The sequence below is a fragment of the Betta splendens genome, chromosome 19 (assembly GCF_900634795.4).
Source record: "Betta splendens chromosome 19, fBetSpl5.4, whole genome shotgun sequence".
NCBI lineage: Eukaryota > Metazoa > Chordata > Actinopteri > Anabantiformes > Osphronemidae > Betta > Betta splendens.
In genome coordinates this window covers 4634429-4659816 of record NC_040898.2, presented here as the reverse complement: position 1 = coordinate 4659816, position 25388 = coordinate 4634429, and the positions used below count along the sequence as shown (strand labels likewise).

At 41.4% G+C, this 25388-nt stretch overlaps 3 protein-coding genes across 4 annotated transcripts; 2 read left to right on the top strand and 1 right to left on the bottom strand.

Moving 5' to 3' along the window:
• The first annotated feature begins 14 nt into the window (after positions 1 to 14).
• LOC114846223 (protein chibby homolog 1-like) lies at positions 15 to 2760 on the top strand. Of its 2 annotated transcripts, XM_029135054.2 has the most exons (6): positions 15 to 153; positions 379 to 477; positions 700 to 805; positions 921 to 1033; positions 1163 to 1991; positions 2677 to 2760. In XM_029135054.2, the coding sequence occupies exons 1-5, from the start codon at positions 148 to 150 to the stop codon at positions 1241 to 1243; spliced, it is 405 nt and encodes a 134-aa protein (XP_028990887.1). In that variant the 5' UTR covers positions 15 to 147; the 3' UTR covers positions 1244 to 1991; positions 2677 to 2760. The 2 variants fall into 2 exon arrangements, with proteins under 2 accessions (XP_028990887.1, XP_055360572.1); XM_055504597.1 differs by lacking the exon at positions 2677 to 2760 and having other exon boundaries at positions 101 to 241; positions 1163 to 1422.
• Positions 1851 to 5274, top strand: LOC114846218 (28 kDa heat- and acid-stable phosphoprotein-like). The gene is made up of 6 exons (XM_029135050.3): positions 1851 to 1991; positions 2677 to 2759; positions 2845 to 2916; positions 3712 to 3836; positions 3930 to 4081; positions 4245 to 5274. Exons 1-6 carry the CDS (start codon positions 1979 to 1981, stop codon positions 4277 to 4279), a joined length of 480 nt encoding a protein of 159 aa, XP_028990883.1. The 5' UTR covers positions 1851 to 1978; the 3' UTR covers positions 4280 to 5274.
• Positions 5275 to 7093: 1819 nt separating this feature from the next.
• Positions 7094 to 24372, bottom strand: LOC114846122 (GTPase IMAP family member 4-like). The gene is made up of 3 exons (XM_055504603.1): positions 24335 to 24372; positions 7858 to 8576; positions 7094 to 7114 (listed from the first exon to the last, which is right to left on the bottom strand). The coding sequence occupies exons 2-3, from the start codon at positions 8539 to 8541 to the stop codon at positions 7094 to 7096; spliced, it is 705 nt and encodes a 234-aa protein (XP_055360578.1). The 5' UTR covers positions 8542 to 8576; positions 24335 to 24372.
• Between the last annotated feature and the right edge of the window lie 1016 nt (positions 24373 to 25388).

Here is a 25388-nt window from a genome sequence, read left to right as displayed (position 1 = left end):
ACTTATTCCAAACGGTTGTAAAAATCCGACCAGACATTATTTCGCAGTGCTCTCATTTTAACAAATGGGACTTTCACACTTGCGCTGTGCCAACCATGGTTTTGTTTGAGATGAAACACACGTTAAGATTTTAAACAAATAGTCTTAATGGAGGTAAATATTTTAGTTATATGTTTTCAGTGACACAACTACTAACCCCCCTGTGAGGCAGCCGGCCCAATTACAATTAAAAGGTTACGAGGTACGATTAGTACTCATAGTTGGGTGTATTTAGCTAGAATTAGCCACCTAGCATTAGCTTGTCACCGTTAGCAACGCTAAACACACCATGAAAGTGTCTGTGCTCAGGAGGTATCTAAAAAATCATATTTTACGCAGGACTTAATGAAATCACTGAAGATGCCGCTGTTTGGAAATACATTCAGCCCGAAGAAAACTCCTCCTCGAAAATCTGCATCATTGTCGAGCCTTCACACAGTGAGTTCATAAAATGTACTATATTAGTTGCGGTATCGCCAGTAAATAAAGTGCGCTAACGTTAAACAAACCCCATTTTGACGATCTGCTATTTCGTCAACACTGATCATTCAAAAATGTGTGGTATGTAGGAGCTCTGCTGAATTGCTGTCTCATTCATTTAATGTGCCTACAGTCAGCTGAATATTTTTCTTTGGTTATTTACCCTCTCACCTCTTTTAGTTGGACCGTTCAACAAAAGAAACAGAGCTGGGTCTTGAATATGGACCTCCCATAATGAACATTGGAGGTCAAAGCTGGAAATTCGAAGAGGGGCAGTGGATAACAGGTAATGTCTGTCTGTTGCCTGAGCTCTGCTGTACTTTGCTATCTATTGGATGACTGCTAGTCTCTCAATCCACAACACAACATTAATTTGTGTATTACTGTTTTTGCTTAAGTAGAATCTGGTGGAAATACATCTAGTAGAGAATTACAGCGACTAAAGAAAAGAAATGTGCAGTTGGAGGAAGAGAATAACCTCTTAAAACTGAAGATTGAAATTCTTTTGGACATGGTAAGAACTGAGCTCTGAAAATCAATTACCATTTTTTTTATTGTGAGGTTTAGGAAAGATTTAATATTTACCTTTAGCCTTTTATTCTTTACATTTCTTTATGTAATGCAACGTATTATTTCTTTTCAGTTGACAGAGACTACAGTGGAGTACCATTTGATGGAAAAAGAAGTGGAAGATATAAAGACTCAACATCGAAGGAAGAAATGACAAATTGAATCCAGTGCCTTCAGTGTAAAAAAAAACTGTAGTCATAGGCAGTTTGTGGTTTGCTACTCAATTTTATTCTAGGTGCCACCAAAAACTATTGTTCTGTACTTTTTTTGTTCTGTACTCATTTTTATCATTCAGGTGTATCATTCAACTTTTATTAAACTACACTAACCTATTGTGGACTCGTTTTCTAAGCTGCACCATCTCAATCAAAATAAATTATAAATTGATAATACATAATTAAATATCTTTTTACTAATGATAATACGTTGTTAACCTGGGGCGATATAAGCGGTTCCTTAGTAGACAGTTCTGCTACTTGCATGTGATGGAACCTGGTAGTAACCTCATCATATAATGTAATTCCCATAATCCTTAGAATAATGATAACATGCCGTGTATACCATGTAGAACTGTAATGAAATAGGTTGGTTAAAAAAAGCCCAGGTGACGTCTGTCCGTCACACACCGAAGCGTGTCAATGTCTTATATTGTCCTCCTTTGATTGGCGAGTTTACACGTCAGTCAAATAGTCAGCGCAGTGATTGGTCGGATGTTTCTAACTGCGCAGGCGCTGGCGATTGCCGTAAAAGCTGCGATTCGAGGTTTGTGCTGCCGGTAGCGGGAATCAAGAAGTAATTTCTAGTCTATTAACACCTAAACTGCTAGCTGCTCCTTTCGGACTGTTATATATATCACTTTAGTTTGAAGCTTCAACTCTATACACTTGCAATGCCTCGGGGTGGTAAGTACTATTAATAAAATAATGGAACGTGCTGAAGGTGTAGCAAGCTAAGTCTGGTTAGCAAATTGTTAGCTACAGTCAAAATCCCGTTGAACTGTCACATGCTTAGCATTTAGCATGCTAACCGGCTCGGAATGTTTTAACGATTTATGAAAACGGCGTCACTGGAGGTTAGTTTGTCTTCGCGGTAAGGCACCCCCACATCGTTGGTAATCTAAACAAAAAATTTCAAAGGTTGCACACGTGTGTTCGACAACAAATGTCTTTACCATGTGGGCAGCCGATCGCTTTACATTTTTGATGTTATTTGTACTATAACTTCAATCATCACAAGCTTTACCGCTATTGCCTCGTAAATTTACCACTCAATAATGAAACTCTCCGTTAGCTGTCGACCTAAGTGATGAGAGTAACCCGTAAAGAGAGTAGCCCCCTGGGCGATGTCATATTGTAGTTTTAGTCTTTACCACCTCACATTTTTGCTTGTTTTTGTGTTTCTCTTGATACAGATCTTGACAGAACTGAACTGTCTGTGTTTTGTGTCATGTATTCTGTTAGATAGCTCTTCTGAATCAAAACGTAGAAAGCTCTGCTCTGCTACACCCCAGCAATAAAATGTAATTTAGTGGGTTTGTAACAGTTGGTCGGCCGGTGACACTATTGTGTATAACTATTGTGATTATAGGAAAAAAGGGCCACAAAGGCAGAGGAAAGCAGTTCAGCAACCCGGAGGAAATTGACAGACAAATGAGATTACAGAGAAAGCTGGTAAGCAAAAGACCATTTCTGGCAGTTAAAGCAACATTTAGAATGATTACAGATATTTTTATTTTTGTAATGTTTTTGTTAACAGGAAGAAAATGATGGTGCAGAAAAAGAGTCTTCAGAGTCTGATGAAGAAAGCAGCAGCGATGAGGAGTCTGAGGTTAGTAAACTGATAAACATTTGTACAAAAACAGATGTGCATGTGTTCCTTTTATTGTTATACTTTAGTGGGGTCTTTATATAAGGATATGCTATGAACATGTTGGTGCCATCATAAGTATTGTTCTGTCTGGCAGATCTAAACGAGCTTATTGTTGTGTATGAGCCAAGGTCGTGATCAGTAAGAAGAGCATAAGCTGATACATTTACTGCCACAATCATCCTACAAGCATCTGCTTTTATTCTCAAACTGTTTGGGAATTTGCCTACATATGCCTTGTATAAAGAGGGCATTGTTGACCCAGCTTTTAACTTTATTCTAGCGGAAGTGTCAGAGGTGCAACTGTCGTGCTTCATTGTCTCTGTGTATGCGTAAATGCAGTATGGTGGTTCTGGTGACACGGTTGTGTGTGGCGATGCTTAACCTGGACCTCATTTTACCTTTCAGCTGCTGAGCTGCACATTCTACAGCTTTCTAGCTGCTGTGTCTCATACTTGTGCTGTTGCAGAACTGCAAATCCATTACCCTCATCATTTACACACACAACAGCTGTTTCCATCCAAATAATTACCATATGTGAATGTGCACATTCAACAGAAGGCTGAGTTACTTTTTGAAAGTGATGGGCAAAGGTTTTCTAACCGGTGTGTTTTGTGTCATTTCAAGTCCCGTTTCTAGTAGTTCCTGGATGTCCACAGCTGTGTTAAATAATCCACTGGTCCAGTATTGCAGTTGGACTAAAGGCAACTTTGTGTTCTAAAGGGTATTACCTTTCTTTTTTTTTTTTTTTTCCAGTCCAGAAAGAGAAGTGGAGTGGAGGGTCTTATAGAGATTGAGAATCCAAACCGTGTGTCCCAGAAAAGCAAGAAGGTGACCGAAGTAGATGTTAGTGCTCCAAGAGAGCTGTCTCGCAGGGAGAGGTAAATGTTTGGTCACTCTTTTACCTTATACATAATCAATCTTCAACCCTCATTAATTTTAGCAACTTTTGATTTCGACTCTTCTTATTTCAGAGAGGAGCTGGAGAAGCAAAAATCAAAGGAAAATTACATGAAGCTGCATTTAGAGGGAAAGACTGAGCAGGCCCGAGCTGACCTGGCCCGACTGGCCATCATCAAGAAACAGAGAGAGGATGCTGCCAAGAAGAGAGAGGAACTCAGGAAAGGTGAGAAGAGAGAATTATTAACACAGACTAGTTCTGTATATTAGGGATGTACAACCTCTAGTTCACTGAAGTTGCAAAATGCAAACAGTAGAAAGCAGTTGATTACAGGAATGACCTCCTTCTACTGCAACAACTAAACTTTGTTACTGTTGCTTTTAATCAGAAAAAGAAGCAGAGGAAGCCAAAGCAAAGCGCTAATCCACCATCTGAAAATTCACCATGCACTTCACTGTCAAGAGGGATTGCGGGTGAAGGAGATCTGGAGAGGACCAGTACATCAGATCAGGGTGCTTCTAATCTCCTATCCCTCAGTTTAAATCAGAGGGCTGGGGTCTTTGATAACAGTGTGGTCAGGACATGGAATGTATGAGGAATGCAACATTTGGGATTCCTGTATTTAAATCTGTCAAGGAGAAGATCTCAGGTTTTCCAAGTGCTTCACTCCCTCTTTACACTTTCCCATCTACCAGGGTTCTAATTTTAAAGCTGCTGAAGTTATGTCCATTCCATTTGGTTCATCTATTTTTATAAGGACGTACACAAGTTTACTTGAGATTGAACAGGTATTACAGAGTGTGTTCATGAGGAAAAAAAACACTATTCTGCATTCCTCTTTCAATTAGAAACACAGATTTAAAATAATCAGCTGGCGATGCCTTCTACAGGACATATTTGAAATATCCAGGTTATTTTGTTGTCTCGTGAATCATATGGAACCAATTTGCTATTGTTAGTTTAAATATGTTTCAAGATTTGTTTTCTAATACTTTTAATCTAGGAAATGTTTCAGAAAACTACAGGCTGAGGCCAGTTTCTGAATGGATCTCTGGTTGGTGGGCTTCTCTAGCCTTTACATAACTATTTTACTGTCTTTAAAATGTAATCAAAGCTCTACTAAGAACCTGCACAGACTAGTTCATAAATTATCAAGCCCAGTATCGCTAATAACATCCCACTGAAACATTTGGATTGTCTAAAGAGAAATGTACGCTGTTTTTTTTGTATATGCTAAACTTGTAACTCAGCATATGGTGGATTTGGAAAATACCTTGATCAGTGAAATGGGACTCCCTGTAACATTCCTAGAAAATAAAATGTTTAAATCACAAAATGGGAGGAATTCAGACGCAGCATGAAAAACATTTCATTCATGTATTTGAAGTAATTTTTAAAAATAAATTCATGGACATAAATTGCTGTCATGTCTTTTTGTATCTCTTTTATTATTACAAATTCATTTATTTACGTTGTTATCTTACAGTGGTGTCACAGCCACCATCATCATCACCAACATCATGTATTAATAAAATGATTGAATTCTCAAATTTAATTTTTGAATTTGAATTAAATTTTCAAATACGATGGCCAGTAGATGCAAAACAATGGCAATGAAGAAACTACCACATCAAAGGAGAAAAAAACATTTCATAAAACTGACATGTGAAGTGTATGAAATTCTAGCTATTCCACAGTTCCACCGGAAGGTGGCGGTATGGCGCAAACTGACGTTTGCAAACCGCTAAAAATGTTAAGATTATGAGGCGGGGTTAGAGACCAGCTTTTGTTTCCGATTGGTCAGAAACGAAATTAGTCTCTTTCATTTCCTGTTTCTCCCTGTGACGCTACCTTACTAAAGTTAAATGCAATCTGTATTACCGTATGACACCGCGGTCAAATGAGCCGCTGTTCGTGGTCAAATCAGTCGATCGCAGCGAATAGTCGAGAGAGGCAGCGTCACTAATTCTACCTGTGGTCACGTCTGAACGGGATGAGTTGAGTCTCACCTGTGTCAGGGTCGTTCGCCTCGCCTGTACAGTTGGGGTTCAATACGACCTTCCTCAGAAGCAGGTTCACAAGGAGACAATGTACCTGTTTTTTTTTGTAAATCACCTAAACAACTTCAGACCTGCTGAAAAGCATTTAATCAATTTCAGGATTTTTAAATGTAATTTTATCGTTTCAAACGATGGTGTTGGATGCAAAGCCTTTCAAAAGGACCTGCCTTCATGTGGAGTGTTGCCTTTCAGCCGCCAGGTGGCGCCATCGTGGTGTTTTGGCTTTGTTTCAGTAGCGTCTCATGACTTAGATTAGATCAGACTTTATTAATTATAATTAATAAATACATATTATATTATATTATATTATATTATATTATATTATATTATATTATATTATATTATATTATATTATATTATATTATATTATATTATATTATATTATATCTGACCTTGAGTAAACTGACCTTGGGAAAGTGGAGGTGTAGAGCTGCCCCGCCCTGGGAGAAGAGCAAAAGTGTCTTTACTCTGTTTTGGGATTATGATTGGGTAAAAATATGATAAAATAGTTATAAAAAACATCCTAAAAGATGATGATCTAATGTCTGGGGAGCTGAATCCCACCCCGTTAACTACAGGTACAAAAGGTGATGTTGTAAACAAATATTCTCAGTCGGTCCTGTGAATTTAGCTTTTCACCTTTTTTGGGGAATCTAATAATTTTCTGGAGCCTTACTACTGTGGATTTAGTTTATTTTTCTTCCTTTTGGGATTCATCATTTAATTTCTGGGATTTACATATTTTGACTTTCATGTTTTTTAACAAAGGATAATTTACACCTCTTGGATTTATAAAACATCAGTCAGATTGGAATACCAAATTTAACTGCTTTATTAATATTGAATATTGGAATAAAGGACTTCTAATAACTCAATGAAGAGAAGAATCCAAAAAGTTGTCTTTGTTGCATGCAAACACCAACACCAATGGGTGGAGAGACAAGGCAATGTGCGCACAAAGTGTTCATTGAAGATGATCTGAATTGTCTGTCTCTGCCCCAAGTAATAATACACACATGTCACCACATCCTAGCTTCTAACAAACAACTCCTTGTTACACCTATGGACAGAGCTGCTGACATTTCAGTCAAAGTCCAGCTACACGTTCTCAGGGGGAAACAGGAAACTCACTGGGGTGTCTTAAAGTACATGGTTCAACAAAAGGCTGCCCTGCTCCTCACCCACAGACTGGTAGAGTCTAGGTGCAAAGACAACAAGAAAGAGATGGGCTTCCAGAAGTCTGCAAAGGCCACAACCGTTGACAGACGCATGCATGGAAAAAAGGAACTAATAAAAGAAAAGCACATGAACTTATGAATTTACGGATTACATAGAATGATTCATTATTACAAAACTGTTTACAAGTGAAAAATATACAATTTTCATTACATTTGTTCCTCAAGACAAATCATCCAAAACTTACAAAACACTAGATGGTATCAATGATGAGTATTAGGATTTTTGCTAATTTCACTAACATGATTTGTCTCAATTGTACCAGAAATAAAATAATCTTGAATGCCCAATTAATACTGTATAATTGTGGATTCAATGTGTTTTTATTACAAGAGGCGTTAAACTACTTGTTCAAGACCGACTGAACAGGCTTTTAATTCCCTTACCAAGCTCAGTAGCTGCCCCTAAAAGATGCTGGCCAAATTTAATCCAAGGATTGGATTCCTCAGCTTGCGTTCTGGCCTGAGCCTCATACATAGACTTAATCCTTTCTGCTTCCTCCTCCTTTTCTCTTGCAAGTTGTTCCATTAGTTCCTTCAACTCTTTGCTTTTTTCTTCTCTCTCTCTCCTTCTCTCCTCCTCTCTCTCCTTCCTCTCCCTCTGTCTCTCCTCATCCCTCTCATCTTTCTCTCTTTTCCTCTCTTCCTCTCTCTCTTTTTTCTCTTGCTCCCTCTGAGCTTGAATTTGTTTTTGTATTTTCTTCGCCTGTTTCTCATATTTTTCCTCTATTTTTCGTTTCATTTCCTCTTGTTCTCTGCGTATTTTGTCTTCCTGCTCTTTCAGGATACGCTGTTTCTCCTTCTCTATTGCTCTTTCTGCCTTTTGGAAATCCTTGTTGGTGTAATGACTTCCTCCATTTTGCCTCACTATGTTCCTAATCTTCTGCATCAGCTCATTGACCTGAGAACGATTCTCTTTGTCCTTGTTATTGAAGACATGATACTGGTTGTTACATCTGGCCACAAGTTGCTGAAGGCCTGGTGATCCTTTCATGAAATCTTCAATGGTTTCATCAAGGTCATCACCACGAGTAAAGAGAACCATGCTGTATTTGTCTGCAGCCTCACCGAAGACTTGTTGAATCTTCTCCACTGACTTCTCTTCCTCTTCAGTGAACCTTCCCACACTGACGACCACCAGAAAGACATGGGGTCCAGGAGCAGCAAAGGAGATGCACTGACTCAGATCTTTGGTGGTTTTCTCCTCGTCGTATCTGGTGTCAAACAGACCTGGGGTGTCAATGACAGCAACCTTCTGTCCACCCAGCAAAGCTTGTTCTTTTTTGCAGAGAACAGTCAGAGACTGAGCACCGCACTTTGACTCAAAAGCCTTTCGACCCAGTATCGTGTTTCCACTGGCACTTTTTCCGATTCCAGTCTTTCCCACCATCACAATCCTCAGCTCTTCATCATTTGTGATCAATCCTATGTAGACAGACATTAATATATATAAGATACTTGTTGTATATTTACTGTATTACATCATGTCAAATCATATTTAGGTTTACTTACAAATCATCAAATATGATATATCATTTTATAATACAATTGTAGCATCATGACTCACATGCTTTGCTGAACGCACTTGGTTTGTTAAAGGTGCCGTCCATGATTAAAAGAAGCAGTGCAGCTACTGAAGACTTGGCCCTTGTTGGTTTTACTACGACACAGATGCCGATGGTTCTGCTGCTGCAGCTTTTATATGATCTTCAACCAAAACCACACCCTCAGCTTCATAATGAAAGTGAAAGCAAAACTGTTGCAAGCTGAATCTCTTCTTTTAGTACAGTTCTTTAACACCCAGCAGTGAAAATATGACAGTCATGCATGATCATCAGACTTGCTCATCAACTTATGTGATGTTAGAGAAATGAAATAAGACAAAACTGTGATAAAGTAAATAAAGCAAGGCTTCATATTACCCTGTCCACCAGAAACTACTAAGGCTGAATAATTTAGTGAAACCCAGCTTCCCATTCAGGGTTTCACTGACTAAAGTGTCATGATAGAAAACAAAGCAAAACAAAGCTGTGAACATAAAGTACAACCCTCGGCCTTCCGGGCTTAAATAATTTACATGTAAACTGAGAATGTACTCTCGCAATTGGTTAACCTAAAGCATGATACAGTTATTTTGTCAGGCTGCTTGATATGACGGACCAACATGCACAGCTTCAGAGGCCAGGAGGTAAGTATCAGTCAGTTTAATGTTCAAGGCAAGTTCCAAAATCATGTGACCGGGAGTGATACCGGAACCAAAACATAGTGAGGCAGAGGACCAGAACAGTCCACAAAATAAAACAGGAAACACATACTGTAACAAGCCCCAGGGTGCGTAACAGAACCTCCCCCAGGGCAAATCCCCAGACGCCCACACCCAACACACACCCGAGCAGGGTGGGCGGAGGGAGGAAGGAGGAGGGGCACCATACAGTCACAACAGGGGTCCAACTAAAGAGCCTGACGGCCCCGGAAGTTCCGGATAGTCCCGGTGGAAATCCGCGATCAGGTTGGGGTATATAAGCCCATAAGCGTTCCTCTGGACTGTACCCTTACACGAGGTACTGACGGCCATGACCCCGTCGCCGACAGTCCAGGAGCTCCTTGTTCGCATAGGCCGGATCCCCACCCACGACCTGAGGGGGAGGAGGAAGAGTCGTAGGAGGAACCAGGGGGCTGGAACGGAAGGGCTTGAGCCAGCTAACATGGAAGGTGGGGTGAATCTTACCAAATCAAAATCAAATCAAATCAACTTACGTGACGGAGCCCTCATGGGAAGGTCCTTGGTAGACATCCATACCTGGTCGCCCACCCCATAGACCGGTTCTGGTGAACGCCTACAGTTGGCCACCTCCTTGTATTTACCCTGAGCCTGTACCATAACCCTGCGGGCCCGGAGCCAGGTACGCCGACGTTGTTGCAGAAGGGCATGAGCAGATGGAACGTTGATCTCCCTCTCCAAGGATGGAAACAAGGGCGGCTGGAACCCATAGGCGCACTGGAAGGGAGTTAGCCCTGAGAAGCTGCCGAGACCAGGTGGAGGGGGTTCCGAGAGGACAGAAGACGGCAAAGCCAGTCTGCTGGTTTGTCCTCTCCACCTGACCGTTGGACTCTGGGTGATATCCAGAGGTCAAGCTCACCTCTGCTCCCAGTAGGGCACAGAACTCCTTCAAAAAGCGGGATATAAATTGAGGCCCCCTATCAGAGACGATATCCTGTGGGGACACGTGGGGCCAAAAGACATGCTCCAACATCTCCTGTGCCGTCTGCTTGGTTGTGGGGAGCTTAGGCAGGGGAATAAAGTGGGCTAGGCGGGAGAATCGATCAGTTGCAGTCATAATTACTGTGTTTCCGTGGGACCGGGGTAGGCCGGTGACGAAATCCAGGGCGATGTGAGACCAGGGTCTGAGGGGGACAGGTAATGGGCGAAGGAACCCCACTGGTCATTGGTGGGACGGTTTGTAGGATGCGCAGTGCAGGCAGGCCCTGACGTACTCCTGGACATCCTTCTTCATGCCTGGCAACCAGAAACGACCCCCTACCACGAATGCAGTACGACCAGTCCCTGGGTGGTTACTGAATGGAGCTCTGAAGGTCTCGTGGAACAAACAGGCGGTTAGGCAGACAAGCGGGAGGGGTTGGCAGGCCCCGAGCTGCAGCCTTCACCCGAGACTCAATGGGCCAGGTCACCACTCCCACCACGCAACCTGCGGGATGAATGAGCGCGGGCTCTTTCGGTTCTTGCTCAGTCTCATGGAGCCGGGAGAGGGCATCTGGCTTGGTGTTCCTAGATCCAGGACGATAAGAGAGGTTAAATTGGGCAAAAAAACAACGACCAACAGGCCTGGGGGGAATTTAACCGTTTGGCTGTCCTAAAATACTCAAGGTTTCTGTGTTCTGTATACACCAAAAACGGTTGCTCGGCGCCCTCCATCCAATGTCTCCACTCCTCTAGTGCGATTTTGACGTGAGAACCAAAAATCGTATTTTTATTTTGGCTGGTCCTCACTTCTTTGAAGGTCTGTCAGGAGCCCGTTTAAGATGTGATTTCAGGGCTGAGATTAGAATTGAGTTTTGGTTTGGATTAGAGCAAAAGTTAGACGTCTGCCTCTAGTTGTGATGTTAGGATTAGGGTAAAGGGCTAGGGAAGGCATTATGTCAATGGAGAGCCTCACTTCAATGAAAATATAAATAATAATAAAAAAAATTCATAAAACTTTTCATAGGAGACTTTAATTATCTATTTTTACAAAAAAATACATAAAATGTACATAGGATAACATTGTATTACAGCACAACAAAGAAAACAACTACACCAGAACCATTTCCACAAGAACACTAGCCACGATGTCATAAACATCTCCCACCATCAATAAAAGCATACCAGCAGTGCTATACATACAGTAGTGATCTGACTCCAGATCAGCTTTCAACAGGAGCATGCGGAGGAGCCGAACACTCCAGAGTCACGTTCTCCCCAACAGGGGTTAAATCCCACTGTTCTCCTCACTGTTACCTGAAAACCAAAACAAACCAAAAATGAAAAAAAAAAACTACAGAAACAGTAAAACAAGCAGCACTGACAGTAATACTGCTCTGGATTCAAACTCCTTCACTAAGAGAGAGTGATAAATGTCTTAGTGTCTGGGTTTGCCTTTAGTGGCAGCAACATATATGGGGTGCCGGATGTAAAAGGAGCACCTATAACATGTTTTCTCACATTTAGTTAAATGTGCAAAAGTCTAAATATAAATGTTAAATATAAATGTTAAATGTAAATGTTAAATGTAAATGTTAAATGTAAATGTTAAATGTTAAATCTAAATGTTAAATCTAAATGTTAAATGATCAAACTGAATATTTAAGTAGACTCCACCCCCTATGATCCTAGATCAGTGACGCGGACTTAAACACGTCAAACAGTACGCATAGCCCCGCCCACATATGACTCTGGATCAGTGCACAAAAATACTGGAGAGACACCTTCTCGCTGTTCTGTTGTAAACACCATTAATGGGGAGTTAAGTAGGTTTAAATAGAATATTTCTGTGGCGCCGGTGGAGAATTAGTTAGCTAACTATACTAGCTAGCCGAAGTTACGTCCAGGCTAAAAACAAAAGTTTCCAGGTCAGATGTGGGCGGGGTTTGCGCGCACTGTTTGAGGTGTTTAAGTTCGCGTCTCTGATCTGAGACCAGCGCTGTTTGAGGGTAGGGGCGGAGTCTACTTGCACCATCATGAATATTCAATTTTACACTCTGTGAACATTTAACATTTTGCACATTTAACTAAATGTGAGAAAACATGTTATGCTTTTTAGTTAAATGTGAGAAAACTAGTTATAGGTGCTCCTTTTACATTCGGCACCCCATAAACACACACACACACACACACACACACATTGGCAAAACACCAACGTCTGTGTTCAGGAGTCTGAGTTTGTTGGCAGCACAGAGAAATAACAATAAACTCTGACAAAGTCCAAGCATTGAGTATGTTGATTATGTTAGATAAGCGGTCATCAATCAAGTGGACAGCAAAGATATCAGAATAATAATTTGGCCCATCTGTGCTTTTTTAAAAACGGGACACTGGAGATGTCTGACGTCTTCCACAGCCACAGGACAAAATATCAAACAAATAAAATGGGAAACTTAGGGAAGACTAGATTAAGTGACGGGTGATAGATTGGTAAACAAAGCAAGCTAAAGAAAAACAAGCAGGTTCATTCTGAAGCAGATCTTGGTAGCAGGAAGGAGTCAGAGAAGCTGCTGACCACATGCAACAAACATCACCTGGTCTGAATCTGTTCTGAGGCCAACTTACACTCGTTTCTGTTCTGAGTTTTGCTTCATTATTTATATGGTTGAAAACAAATGATTCTAGTTTTGCTGCTTGTCAAATACACTAACGTCTGCACCCAGTGGGTCTGGATGAGTCTGGAAAGCTTAAAAATAAACCAAAAAAAGATCTGAGCACAAACTCTCAGAGCTGCAACTCAGAAGCCATGAAGCGTCAGCTTCAGCATGGACACAAGTCTGACCTTTAGAAGCATTAGCAAGACAAAACTCAGGGTGGGCGTCCATCTATCTCAAGCAGTTAGAGAGAGAGCACATTAGAAAAAAGAACCAAAATATACAGATATCGATGTATAATGTACAGCACAGCAAGTGATGAAATCTGTGGTGAAACGCTTGGTTTTTCCAATGTCAATCAAACCATTACATTAATAAATGCAAAATGCCAATATGCTTGAATAACAATGTATACTTTTATTTTTTATTTTTTTTCCCCCAAGCATGTGGAAGAAAATAAAGTTACAATAAGTGGTGGTTTGTAACGTAATTTGTAACGTTTAAACAGATACATCTTAAATTTAAGTGATGACATAAAATTATCAGCAAGGAAGAAAGCACAGAGCAGCGGTGAGAGGTCGCCTGGTCTCCTGCAGGAGCGTCAGCCTGAGAACCCCAACGTCCCAGACAGCAAGTCATTCATCAGTCCGTGGGGCTCTGCCCCTCTAAGACTGAGGCATGAGCTTAAAGACCCTGATCCTACGTCAGCTAGACATCTGGTTTCATTCCAACTTCTGGCCTGCTATCAGTGGCCAACAATAAGTGTTTACTCAAAAGTAAATGTCTGTTTCCTGGAGTCTATCCCAGACATTCCTTAGACAACGACTCTGCCCAAAAACAAGTGTTATGGAACAGTCACTGCACCCTAACATGATCAGAACAGATAGTTGATTACATATATAATAATATATAATATACAATATGAAACATAAATATACTCCAAATCCCCTCCTCATTAATGGGCATTTTAATGCCCATTAACCTTGAAAGCGAGAACCCAAGCAAGCACCTCTTTAACTGATTCTACTGCATTACATTAAATAGACATAAACGTAATTTTAACCTCAACATGAGGAAGCAAAGTTAAAGATTCTAAGAAATAGAACACCTAAGCTCTTCTTTCATTTCCAAAAGGTGATCCTCACACACTGTCTGTAAAGAAGTACATTCAGTACTTCTGAATGCCCACGCCCTATAGCCATGTTGGTCAGCGTAGCCCCACACTATTACGTGGGTGAGAAGTCTTGGTATAGCTGGAATTGGATTAATTGGACTCTCCATCGGCTCCTCCGGCTGCATTGGCTCCTCCTTCGTCCATCACGGTTGTACTGGAAGCTGTGGCACCTTGGACTGGTGCTCCAGCTGTGACCTGTGAGCTGATAGCTGAGAGGCAGAAAGATCTGCACCATAGTGCAGCATAAACCATTCTACAGAGCTAGGGTTAGGGTTAAAATTAGTATAAACATAGCTGCTTTTTGTCTCAGGCCCTCGCTGTAGAAATAAAAAAAATAAGGGAATATAAAAACCCACTGTCATAGCAGGTCAGAAGACACACCCTCCATTGATACTGATGTAACCTGTGGATGGAGGTTAAGGGTAGGAGAGAAGTCGGTTAGGAAAGAAAATCAGTTTGAGAGCAAGGTGTTAATGCTGACACAGTTTCTGCACTGCTGCTCCGCCTAGAGAGAAGGGTTGAAGTTGTTAATGTGAGCTTCCTGTGTACAACAACACACTGAGATGCAGAATGAAAATGGTTAAACCCTCACAATATAAAATCACCAAAAACAGAACATCATTGACACGGGTCATGGTTAGTCTGTTAGCATGTATCAGTCAGTCATGTCACTGTCATGAGCTCAGAGTTTTTACCGTGCACGTGAGCTAAGAGAGAAGCCACTTGCTCTATGAGAACTATAATTTAGAAAGGCTAGCCTGTGACCTTGTTCTACTCAATGAGTCAGCAGTGTCACTCAGGGCCCATCAGTGATCCGGAGTTTTATCTTCTTTGTCCTCTTCTTTACTGCAATAGAAGCACACAGCACTCCTGCGTATTTTAATCATCTGTTTCACATAGAAACTTGGTTGATGCAATAAACACTATTCTGTCGAGCAAAGCTTCATGCAATGTTAGTTTATGCGTTCTGCATATTTTTACAAGCTACACACTGAAATGCAAGGTTCACAGTACCTTTTCATCCCTTTCTTGTCAACATTTACACTTTCCCTGTCACTCACTCCTTGATTTCCATTAACTCCTTTCCTCCCTCACACCACATGCAGATTTCTGGCAGTCTGACAGGCGTTAAGTAAATTCACCTGAGGTATCGGCAGGGGCAAGACAGAGGCAAGGTCAAGAACATCAGCCTGCAGGATTTACAGAAATGAGTGCTGGAACGTTGACCAACAAGGTGATGAGTGCTTTCAATCTGGTTTAAGACTAAGTGAGAGACAGGTCTAAATACAGGACTGATTACAAATGTAAAACAGCTTGTGACAGGAAGTAAATGTAGAACAAAGCAGAAAGCAGGTGGTAAGAGGATATATCAAAAATAAAGTGGAAGTGGGTCAAACACAGACGCATGACTCTGGATTCCTGACATAACCCCCCCCAAGGGCGGATTCCAGATGGCCCAAAGAACCGGAAAGGCCCATCACAGGAGGGTGGTGCCAGAGGAAGGCACCAAAGGAAGAAACAACTACAGGATTTTGGAATCTTTGCATTCCACCTTTGTGGTGTATGTTGTTTTTCTTTGGGTTGATTGTGCACATCGATGTTTTAATTTGCTTTCCCCATTATAGTTTTTTTATCACAATAAATTACACAAAAGACGACTCTCATCAGCTTCTTTATTGGAAACTGAGTGAGCTTCACTTACTACATGCTTTAGTAGGTTTACTTGTGGCTACAGTTTAAAATGTTCTCAAATAGGTGGTGACAGGAAGTTCACATCCCGGACACATCCTGTCATTTGTGTTACAGTAGTTAGATATAAAGCTTGAGCCAAAGGGTGATGTTTTATTCTTGAGATTCTAAGTGATGCCAAAACTTGTATGATGGTGACTTTCAGTTTTGAGAGTTCAGGTTTTGTTGCTGACACGGGCAACTATGGTGGAGGAGGCAGATGAGAGAGTTGTCTTTTGTGCGATTTATTATAAAAATAAAGGAAAATAAAAATAATGGGGAAAGCAAATCAAAAACATGGATGTTGATCGTGCACATCAACAAAACAAAAACCAGCTGGGGAGATCAGAGCATACACCACAAAGGTGTGATGCAAAGAGCCCCAGATCCTCCGAAGTTGTCTTTGCCTTTTAACCCATTTCTCTGGCCCCGCTGAAATGTCTCTCTGGACCAATAGAACTGCCACCTTATCACCTTATCCCTGTTGTTGGAGATAATTACAGAAACAGACATGGTGGACGTCTGGAGGGTTTTTAACCCAGATATTAAGCAATACACATGGGTCAGGGTGACTGAAGTAAGTTTTAGGGCGGCGAGGTTAAACAGGATTTATATAGATTTACTTGAAAGACTTACTGTAATCTACTGACTGCATCCACAATATCATCGGTGGGGTTTTCGGACCACCATTTAGTGACGACAGACCTGTCGCTAGTTGCACAACGTCAGCGATGTCCTTATTGGCAGTTCAATGTTAGGCTAGTACATGATAAAGTTTTTTCGTGAAGCTTTTGCCGACTTTTGGAGTCAGTGGAAGCTGAGGAGGGGAGATTTTGAGAATCTGGGCCTCTGGTGGGGGGTTGGGAAGTCTCAGATCAAAACCTTTTGTAAACAATATACAATGCATACCTCAAGTCTAGAAAGAAATTACATAAACAAGTTGGAGAAAGAGATAAATGTGTTGGAGGAAGAGTTAATAGGTGGGGTGAAAGAAAATGGCAAAACACTGAAGACCACGAAAGACCTATTAAGGTAGTTTATGCATGAGAAAGCTAAGAGGGCTTTAATTAGGAATAGAATTTTAACTGTTAGAGATATGGATGCCCCGACAGCTTTTTTCTTTAATCTTGAGAAGAAAGTGCGGGAGGCAAATTTGATAAAACATCTGAAACGACAGGATGGATCTGTAACTACGGAGCCTGCCATCATGAGAATTGTCATTGACTTCTACACGGAGCTGTTCGGGGCAGGCAGTTGCAGACCGGACTGCAAAGGCGCTCCAGGAGGGACTGCCAAAGCTGACAGAGAGCCAGTCTTCCCTGCTGGAGCAAGGAATCTCGTTGGATGAGATGTCTAAAGCAGTTCAACAGCTATGCAGCGTTCGATCAGCGGGAATAGATGGTCTTCGGCTGTTGAAGAACTAGAGACCAGTGTCACTGTTATGTACTGATTATAAAATATTTGCCAAATGCCTTGCAAACAGATTGAAAAAGTGTGTTGGGTCGATTGTGTATAAGAGCCAATCATATTGCGTACCAAATCGGACTATAATGGAAAATCTATTTTTACTGTGTGATATTATTGACCTGTCTAAAGTGAATGAATTGGATGTGGATGTTCCTTCATTAGATCAGGAGAAGGTCTTCGACAGAGTTGACCATGGGTATCTTTTTGACACTTTAGGTGTGTTCGGACTTGGGGAGAAGTTTATCTCTTGGCTAAAAACACTCTATTGTGAGGCCACTGTCTTAATCAAGGTCGGAGGAGGTCTTAGCAGAGCGATCCCGGTTCAGAGGGGGATAAGACAGGGGTGCCCACTATCAGGGTTGCTTTACGGACTCTTGATTGAGGTGCGCCTTCACAAGGACCTTCCATCCAGGGTCGTTCTGTCAGCTTATGCGGATGATGTTACCATTTTTATAACGGGGCAGAGGGACATTCAGGTTCTCGAATAGAAATTGGCAGTTTATGAACTAGCTTCTTCAGCTAGGGTAAATTGGGCGAAGAGTGAGGGTCTCATCTTGGAAGTATGGAGAGGTAAAGCTCAGCCAGTTTTACCTGCAGGGCTGCAATAGGGCACAGAGGCTATTAAGAGCCTGGGTGTTTTTTGGTGCAGTAAGGGGTTTCAGAATAAGAATTGGGAAGGGTTGGTTGAAAAAGTGAGTGCCCGACTGTCTAAGTGGACCTGGATCCGCCCCTAGTTGTCTAGGGGTGGAACCATAGTAAAGGAAATCCATAGAAGGCTAGTGGATTTCTTCTGGCGAGGTGTGCACTTGACTGCTATTTTTGCCATTGTTGGAAGGAAGACAGGGATTGATGGACCTGAAGAGTTGTGTGGCGGCCTTTCGCCTGCAGAGTGCTCAGCGGTACTCATACCACGATCCGCAAATGTGGACAGAAACAGCGACAGTACTCCTCCGTAATGGATTAGCAATATCATAAACATTTGTTTTTGCTGGATTTGAGTAAAGTTGATCCTTCACGGGCTTCGCCCTTTTATCAGTCAATGATTTGGGTGTGGAGGAGGGCAGTAAAAATCAACAGAGACTGTAAAATGTTCTATGGGTGTGAGGCAGAGGAGCCCCTGTTTTTCAACCCGCTAATCCAGTGCAGGAGCCTTTTGTCAGTGAGTGTACGAGTCCAGATCAACGAGATGTCTGCAAAAGTTGATGGAGGAGGTGAAGGCCAGTCTGCCTGGTCTTTTTAGAGAAGCCATAGGAAGATCTGTGGCGAAGGACAAACTAACGGACTGGCCGGCCTTTCCTCCATTGGGAGTTAGTGCCACTACAGGGGAAGGAGGTGAGGGAGATGGGGCATTGCTGTCCTTTCGGGCACCTAAGCTAACGGAACTAACGAAAACATCAAGGAAATCCCTTTATTGCGTAGCAGTGAAGGTGAACAACAGAAGCTGTCTTGTGGATTTCCCGGAGTTGAAGTGGTCGGGTGTGTTGCCGCCAGGTTCTTCTCCTAGAGGCAGCTGGAGGTCCCTGTATAAGCCTCCTATAGAAAGGCGTACTGCAGATCTACGGTGGAGGATTATACACGGGGCTGTGGCTACAAACAGACATGTGGCACATTTTGATAGGACAGTGGGTAGGGAGTGTTCTTTTTGTTTAACAGAGGAGAGCTTGCAGCACCTCTGGCTCGACTGTCCCAGACTGACTTCCTTTTTGTTCCTTATTAACACGGTGGATTGAGGGGATGGAGCAAGATTTAAAGAGGGAAGTTTTTATCTTTGGTCCCGTTTACAAGGCTTCCCAAAGTCAGAGGGTCTGTTTGTCAAATATCCTCATTGGTCAGGCAAAAATGAGCATTTGGCTTACAAGGAGGAACAAAATGAAAGGGGTGGGATGTTCAGATGTTGAACTTCTGTTTAAAAGCCTGGTGGCCTCAAGGTTAAAAGTTCAATTCAATTCAATTTTATTTATATAGCGCCAAATCACAACAAAGTTATCTCAAGGCACTTTACAAAGTAAGGTTTAAGACCTCACACAACTAAATCCAACAAATCCCACATACAGCAAGCATTTAATTTGACAGCAACAGTGGAGAGGAAAAACTCCCTCTCTAATGAGGAAGAAACCTCCAGCAGAACCAGGCTGGATGTGGGCGGCCATCTGCCTCGGTTGGGGTGAGGGGAGAGAGAGAGAGAAAAGCACAGCAACAACAACAACAAGCAACAGCAAGCAAGAACAGAGCACAGGCAGGATGGCTGGATCTGCAGCTGCCCATCACAGACATCAAACTTTGAGTCCAATGATACCTGTAGGTGAGGACAGAGTGGAGGAGAGAGAGAGAGAGCAGGAGAGAGGCACAACTACTGGAGAGAAAGAGACAAGGTTAGTTGAACATAGAACAATGATGGGAGGTTATTGGACAGAAGAGGTAGAAAGAAAAAGAGGAGCTCAGTGTATAAATTAAGTCCCCCAGCAGTCTATGTCTGTTGCAGCTTAACTAAGAGATGGTTCCTGTGACTAACAATCATTGCCAGTGACCTGAACCATCTCTAACTATAAGCTTTATCAAAAAGGAAGGTTTTAAGCCTAATCTTAAAGGTGGAGAGTGTGTCAGCTTCTCGAACCTGAAGAGGGAGCTGGTTCCAGAGGAGAGGAGCTTGGTAGCTAAAAGCTCTGCCTCCCGTTCTACATTTAAACACTCTAGGAACCACAAGTAGCCCATGCGCTCTGAGAACGAAGTGTTCTGCTGGGAGCATTAGGAACTATGAGGTCTTTAAGATAAGAAGGAGCTTTATCATTGAGTACTTTGTAGGTGAGTAGGAGAATTTTAAATTCTATCCTACATTTTACAGGCAGCCAGTGCAGATAAGCTAATGTAGGAGAAATGTGATTTCTCTTTCCAAGTCCTGTCAGAACTCTGGCTGCAGCATTTTGAATAGGCTGTACTTTTTAAAGGAGCTGTTAGGACATCATATGAGTAAGCAGTTACAGTAGTCCAGCCCAGAGGTAACAAATGCATGGATCAGTTTCTCTGCATCACTCAGAGGATGCTTCTGTTGTTTGCTATATTTCTAAGATGGAAGTAGGCGGTTCTGGAGATTTGTTTAATGTGTGATGTAAAAGAGAGATCCTGGTTAAAGACGACGCCAAGGTTCCTCACAGTAGAATCTGAAGCTAATGTTATGCCATCCTGGCTATCTGACTCAATAGTATCTCTCTCAGATTTTTAGGCCCAACAATAAGAATTTCAGTTTTATCTGAATTTAGTTGAAGGAAGTTTTGGGACATGCAGGATTTGATGTCTTTTAAACAACCCAGAATTTTGACTAGTTGATTTGTTTCATTTGGTTCCAAGGACATATATAGCTGTGTATCATCTGCGTAACAATGAAAATTAATAGAATGCTTTTTAATAATCTCACCTAGAGGAAACATGTATTGGCTAAACAAAATTGGACCAAGCACAGAACCCTGTGGTACTCCATAGCTAATCCTTGTGCATGTGGAGAATTTCTCATTAACATGATGATAACAGATAATTGTTTAGCCACGATTTTTTCAAGAATCTTGGAAATAAAGGGTAAATTTGAAATGGGCCTATAGTTGGCTAGTTCTCCAGGGTCCAGGGTTGGCTTTTTCAATAGAGGTTTGACCACAGCCACCTTAAAAGCCTGTGGTACATAGCCTAAATGTAAAGATTGGTTGATTTGATTTAATATGGACGAGCTGATTAAAGGTAGAACTTCTTTGAGTAATCTGGTTGGGATTGGATCTAAAAGACAAGTGGACGACTTGGAAGAGTTGATTATTGAGGTTAACTCCATACAAGTTATGGGGAAGAAGCTGTCCAGATAAGACTTTTAGGATTTGGTATATTTAAAGTTGATAGATCTAGACAGTTCTTTCTGTCATTTGGAAGAAGTCGCTGCTGAATGTTTTTTCTAATGCTGATAATTTTATTAGTAAAGTAGTTCATAAAGTCATTGCTGCTGAGATTTAAGGGGATAGTAGACTCAACACAGCTATGACTCTTAGTCAGCCTGACTACAGTGCTGAAAAGAAACCTGGGGTTGTTTTTGTTTTCCTCAATTAGGGAGGAATAATATGTTTTTCTAGCAGCACAAAGTGCTTTTTTATATTTTATCAGACTGCCCTTCCATGCAATGCAGTTTACATTTATTTCGTTGGAACGCCACTGTCTTTCTAGATGTCTGGTCCTGTGCTTCAGGCTGCGGATCTCTGAGTTGTACCATGGAGCTAACCTCCTCTGATTCACTGTCTTCTTCTTCAGAGGAGCCACTGTGTCTAACATTGTACGTAGAGAAGCTGCAGCATCATCTACAAGACAGTCAACCTGTTCATAAGGATTAAGGTGACTGTTCTCTGTGTATCTACAAGACATTGAGGCAAAAGATGATGGAATCATCTGCTTGAATCTGGCAACAGCGTTGTCAGATAAACATCGGCTATAGTAACATTTCTTTTCAGCTATTGTAAGGTCAATTATGCTAAATTCAAAAGTTAATAAGAAATGGTCAGATAACAGAGGGTTTTGGGGAAGAACTATTAAATTATCAATTTCATTCCCATATGTCAGGACAAGATCGAGGGTATGGTTAAAACGATGAGTGGGTTCATTTACCTGCTGTGTAAAACCAATAGTGTCTATTAAGGAGTTAAAAGCAGTGCTGAGACAGTTGCTGTCAACATCTACATGAATGTTAAAGTCTCCCACTACAATGACTTTATCTGTGCTAAGAACTAAGTCAGATAAGAATTCAGAGAATTCAGTTAAGAACTCTGAATATGGAGCAGGAGGACGGTAAACAATACAAAACACAACTGGCTTCTGAGTTATAGAGTCTGGGTGAGAAAGGCTCAGAGTGAGGCTCTCAAATGAGTTATAACTATGTTTAGGTTTAGGAGTAATTAATAAATCTGATTTATAAATTGCTGCTACTCCTCCACCTCTACCTGTACTTCTTGGAACATGATAGTTGATGTGACTCATTGGAGTCGACTCATTTAAAGTAACATATTCATCCTGCTGCAGCCAGGTTTCAGTGAGACAGAACAGATCTATGTGATGGTCATTTATCAAGTCATTTATTAACAAGGATTTAGATGAGAGAGATCTGATATTTAATAAACCACACTTTATTAACTTACTGTTACTTTGTTCCGTAAGAGGAACTGTTTTGATGTTTATTAAATTCTGGTAAGTCACTCCTCTCTGATTTGTTTGTGACTTGTATAGTTTAGGCGGTCGAGAAGCAGACACAGTCTCTATGCGATAACTATGACTAAGAGTGGGTGGCGGCTGTAGAAAACGTGCGGAGAGGCGTGTAAGACTGCGACTCTGCGTCCTGGGCTCCACTCTGAGTTGTCACGGAGTGGGGAGGCCAAACAACATGGCCATGTTACTAGAAAGCAGAGAGGCTCCGTTCAACGTGGGATGGACGCCGTCTCTTCTAATCAGCCCAAGTTTTCCCCAAAAAGTGCAATTCCAATTAGCCACAAAGCCCACATTGTTTGCAGGACACCCCCTAGACAACCAGCGGTGAAGTGATGACAGCCGGCTATACATGTCATCGCTGGTCACATTGGGGTTGTTGAGTTGAGTTTGCCTATTATCAGATCGCGTCAGATTTAGATAGGGTTGTTTTTTATTGGGGATATAAGGGTGTGCTGTGTTTGGTGGCTCAAGGCCTGCTTGAGAATTTGAATGAGTGAAAAACTGACAGATTATTTGTTATTGTTATGAGAAAAAAAGTGTCTTTTTGATTCCTTATTTTGATCACATTTTTAACTTGATGTTTTCCTGTAAATATTTATGTGTAAATTAAACGTCTTGTTAAAGTTCTCTCTCCTTCCTCTCTCCTTTGCCTCTTCTTATCCTTCTCATTTCTCTCTCTTTTCTTCTCTTCCTCTCTCTTTTTTTTCTCTTGCTCCCTCAGAGCTTGCATTTCTTCTTGTATTTTCTTCACCTGTACTATTTTTCTTTTCATTTCCTCTTGTTCTGTGCATATTTTCTCTTCCTGCTCTTTCAGGATACGCTGTTTTTCCTTCTCTATTTGTCTTTCTTCCTCTTGGAAATTCTCGTTGGCGTAATGAAGAAAAATCTTCACTATGTTCCTAATCCTCTGCATCAGCTCATTGACCTGAGAACAATTATCTTTGACCTTGTTATTGAAGACATGATACTGGTTGTTACATCTGGCCACAAAATGCTGAAGACCTGGACACCCTTCCAAGAAATCTTCAATGGTTTCATCAAGGTCATCACCACGAGTAAATAGAACCATGCTGTACTTGTCTGCAGCCTGACTGAAGACTTGTTGAATCTTCTCCACTGACTTCTTTTCCTCTTTAGTGAACCTTCCCACACTGACGACCACCAGGAAGACATGGGGTCCAGGAGCAGCAAAGGAGATGCATTGACTCAGATCTTTGGTGGTTTTCTCCTCTTCGTATCTGGTGTCAAACAGACCTGGGGTGTCAATGACAGCAACCTTCTACTGTACGTAGATAACATATTAAAATTCAAATCCTCTCTATGTTAACCGGATTTTGTCTCCTTCTCTCTAAAACACTTGATCATGTGTGTAATCTGACTTTAAACTATAATCTTTGATTGTTCTGCTCTGTCTGTCAGCAAAGACCAAATGTTTCCAGACTCACATTTTACAGAACAGTGTCTCTTGTAGCAACAGCATTTTAAAAAACTTTGCTTCTCTAAATTCGATCAGTTTTTGAAATAAGGTTTACAGTAAATGACAGCCTAATGTAAAACCTGACTTCAGAGGAATATAATGAACAATGAGTTTGAATTAGTAGGTGAAAGACATTTATATGTATGAGATACTTGCATATTCATTGTATTACATTATGTCAAATCATTTTTAGGTTTACTTACAAATCATCAAATATCATATATCATTTTATAATACAATTGTAGCATCATGACTCACCTGCTTTGCTGGACACACTTGGGTTAATAAAGGTGCCATCCATGTTCAAAGAAGCAGTGCAGCTACTTGTCACAGATTCTGGTCCTGCTCTTGGTTTTATTTTGAAGTCCTTCCTGTCGGTAGTGTTCTGGGTCTACTTCCGCTATTATTTTGAATGGACTTCCTGTTAATGTCACATCACAGCTGCTCCCTGCCATTTACCGGTCATTATCCACACCTGCAGCTCATTAGTAATCAGTCACCTAGGATTTAAGCACCACGTCTCACCCCAGTACTTTGCCAGATTGTTTGCGTGATATCCACCACCATCCAGCGTCCTGTATCCTAGTCTAGTCGTGTTATATTGAACCTTGTTTTGACCACTGGCACCGATCCTGTCTAGTCCTTGTCTGCTCTGTACGCCTTAGCCTTTGATCCTGTCTGATAACGACCTTACTTGCTAACTCGACGACGACACTGCCTCTGACAGAACGGTACTGTAATCCTGAGCTTTTGTTCATGAACCTTGCCTGTCCCCCACACCGAGTCTGCCTGATCCTTTGCATTGCTCCGTATGAACTACTTGTGTATTCCTCTGCATGATCTGAACTTTATCTCTTGGAATAAATCCTCATTTACCTTTGCCTAGTGTGTCTGAGCCGTGCATGTGGGTCCAGCATCTAGCAGATCCTGACACTACTGAAGACTTGGCCCTTGTTGATTTAGTACGACACAGATGCCGATGGTTCTGCTGCTGCAGCTTTTATATGATCTTCACCCAAAACCAGACCTTCAACTTTGATTATAATGAAAACAAAACTGTTGCTACCACTGTCCAACTGTTTAAGTGTATCAGTTCTACTGTCGGTAGAGTTCTTTAACACCTAACACCTTTAGCAGTGAAACTGTCAGTCATACATGATCATCAGACCTGCTTCTTCTGTTTGACCAGAAATTCTACATGTACTTTAAATGTATGTGATATTATAGAAATGATATAAGACAAAACCAAGCTAAACTGGAATGTCTTAGTGAAACTCAGACTCCCATTCAGGGTTTCACTGACTTATGTGTC

Coding starts and splice junctions, on each gene's coding strand:
- LOC114846223 (XM_029135054.2), top strand. Junction 478..699: donor CATTGTCGAGCCTTCACACA/GTGAGTTCATAA, acceptor CACCTCTTTTAG/TTGGACCGTTCAACAAAAGA. Junction 806..920: donor AGAGGGGCAGTGGATAACAG/GTAATGTCTGTC, acceptor TTGCTTAAGTAG/AATCTGGTGGAAATACATCT.
- LOC114846218 (XM_029135050.3), top strand. Junction 2,760..2,844: donor TGAGATTACAGAGAAAGCTG/GTAAGCAAAAGA, acceptor TTTTGTTAACAG/GAAGAAAATGATGGTGCAGA. Junction 2,917..3,711: donor GCAGCGATGAGGAGTCTGAG/GTTAGTAAACTG, acceptor TTTTTTTTCCAG/TCCAGAAAGAGAAGTGGAGT.
- LOC114846122 (XM_055504603.1), bottom strand. CDS start 8,541: ATGGTGGGAAAGACTGGAATCGGAAAAAGTGCCAGTGGAAACACGATA. Junction 7,115..7,857: donor AGGAAAAATATGAGAAACAG/GCGAAGAAAATA, acceptor CTTTGCACCTAG/ACTCTACCAGTCTGTGGGTG.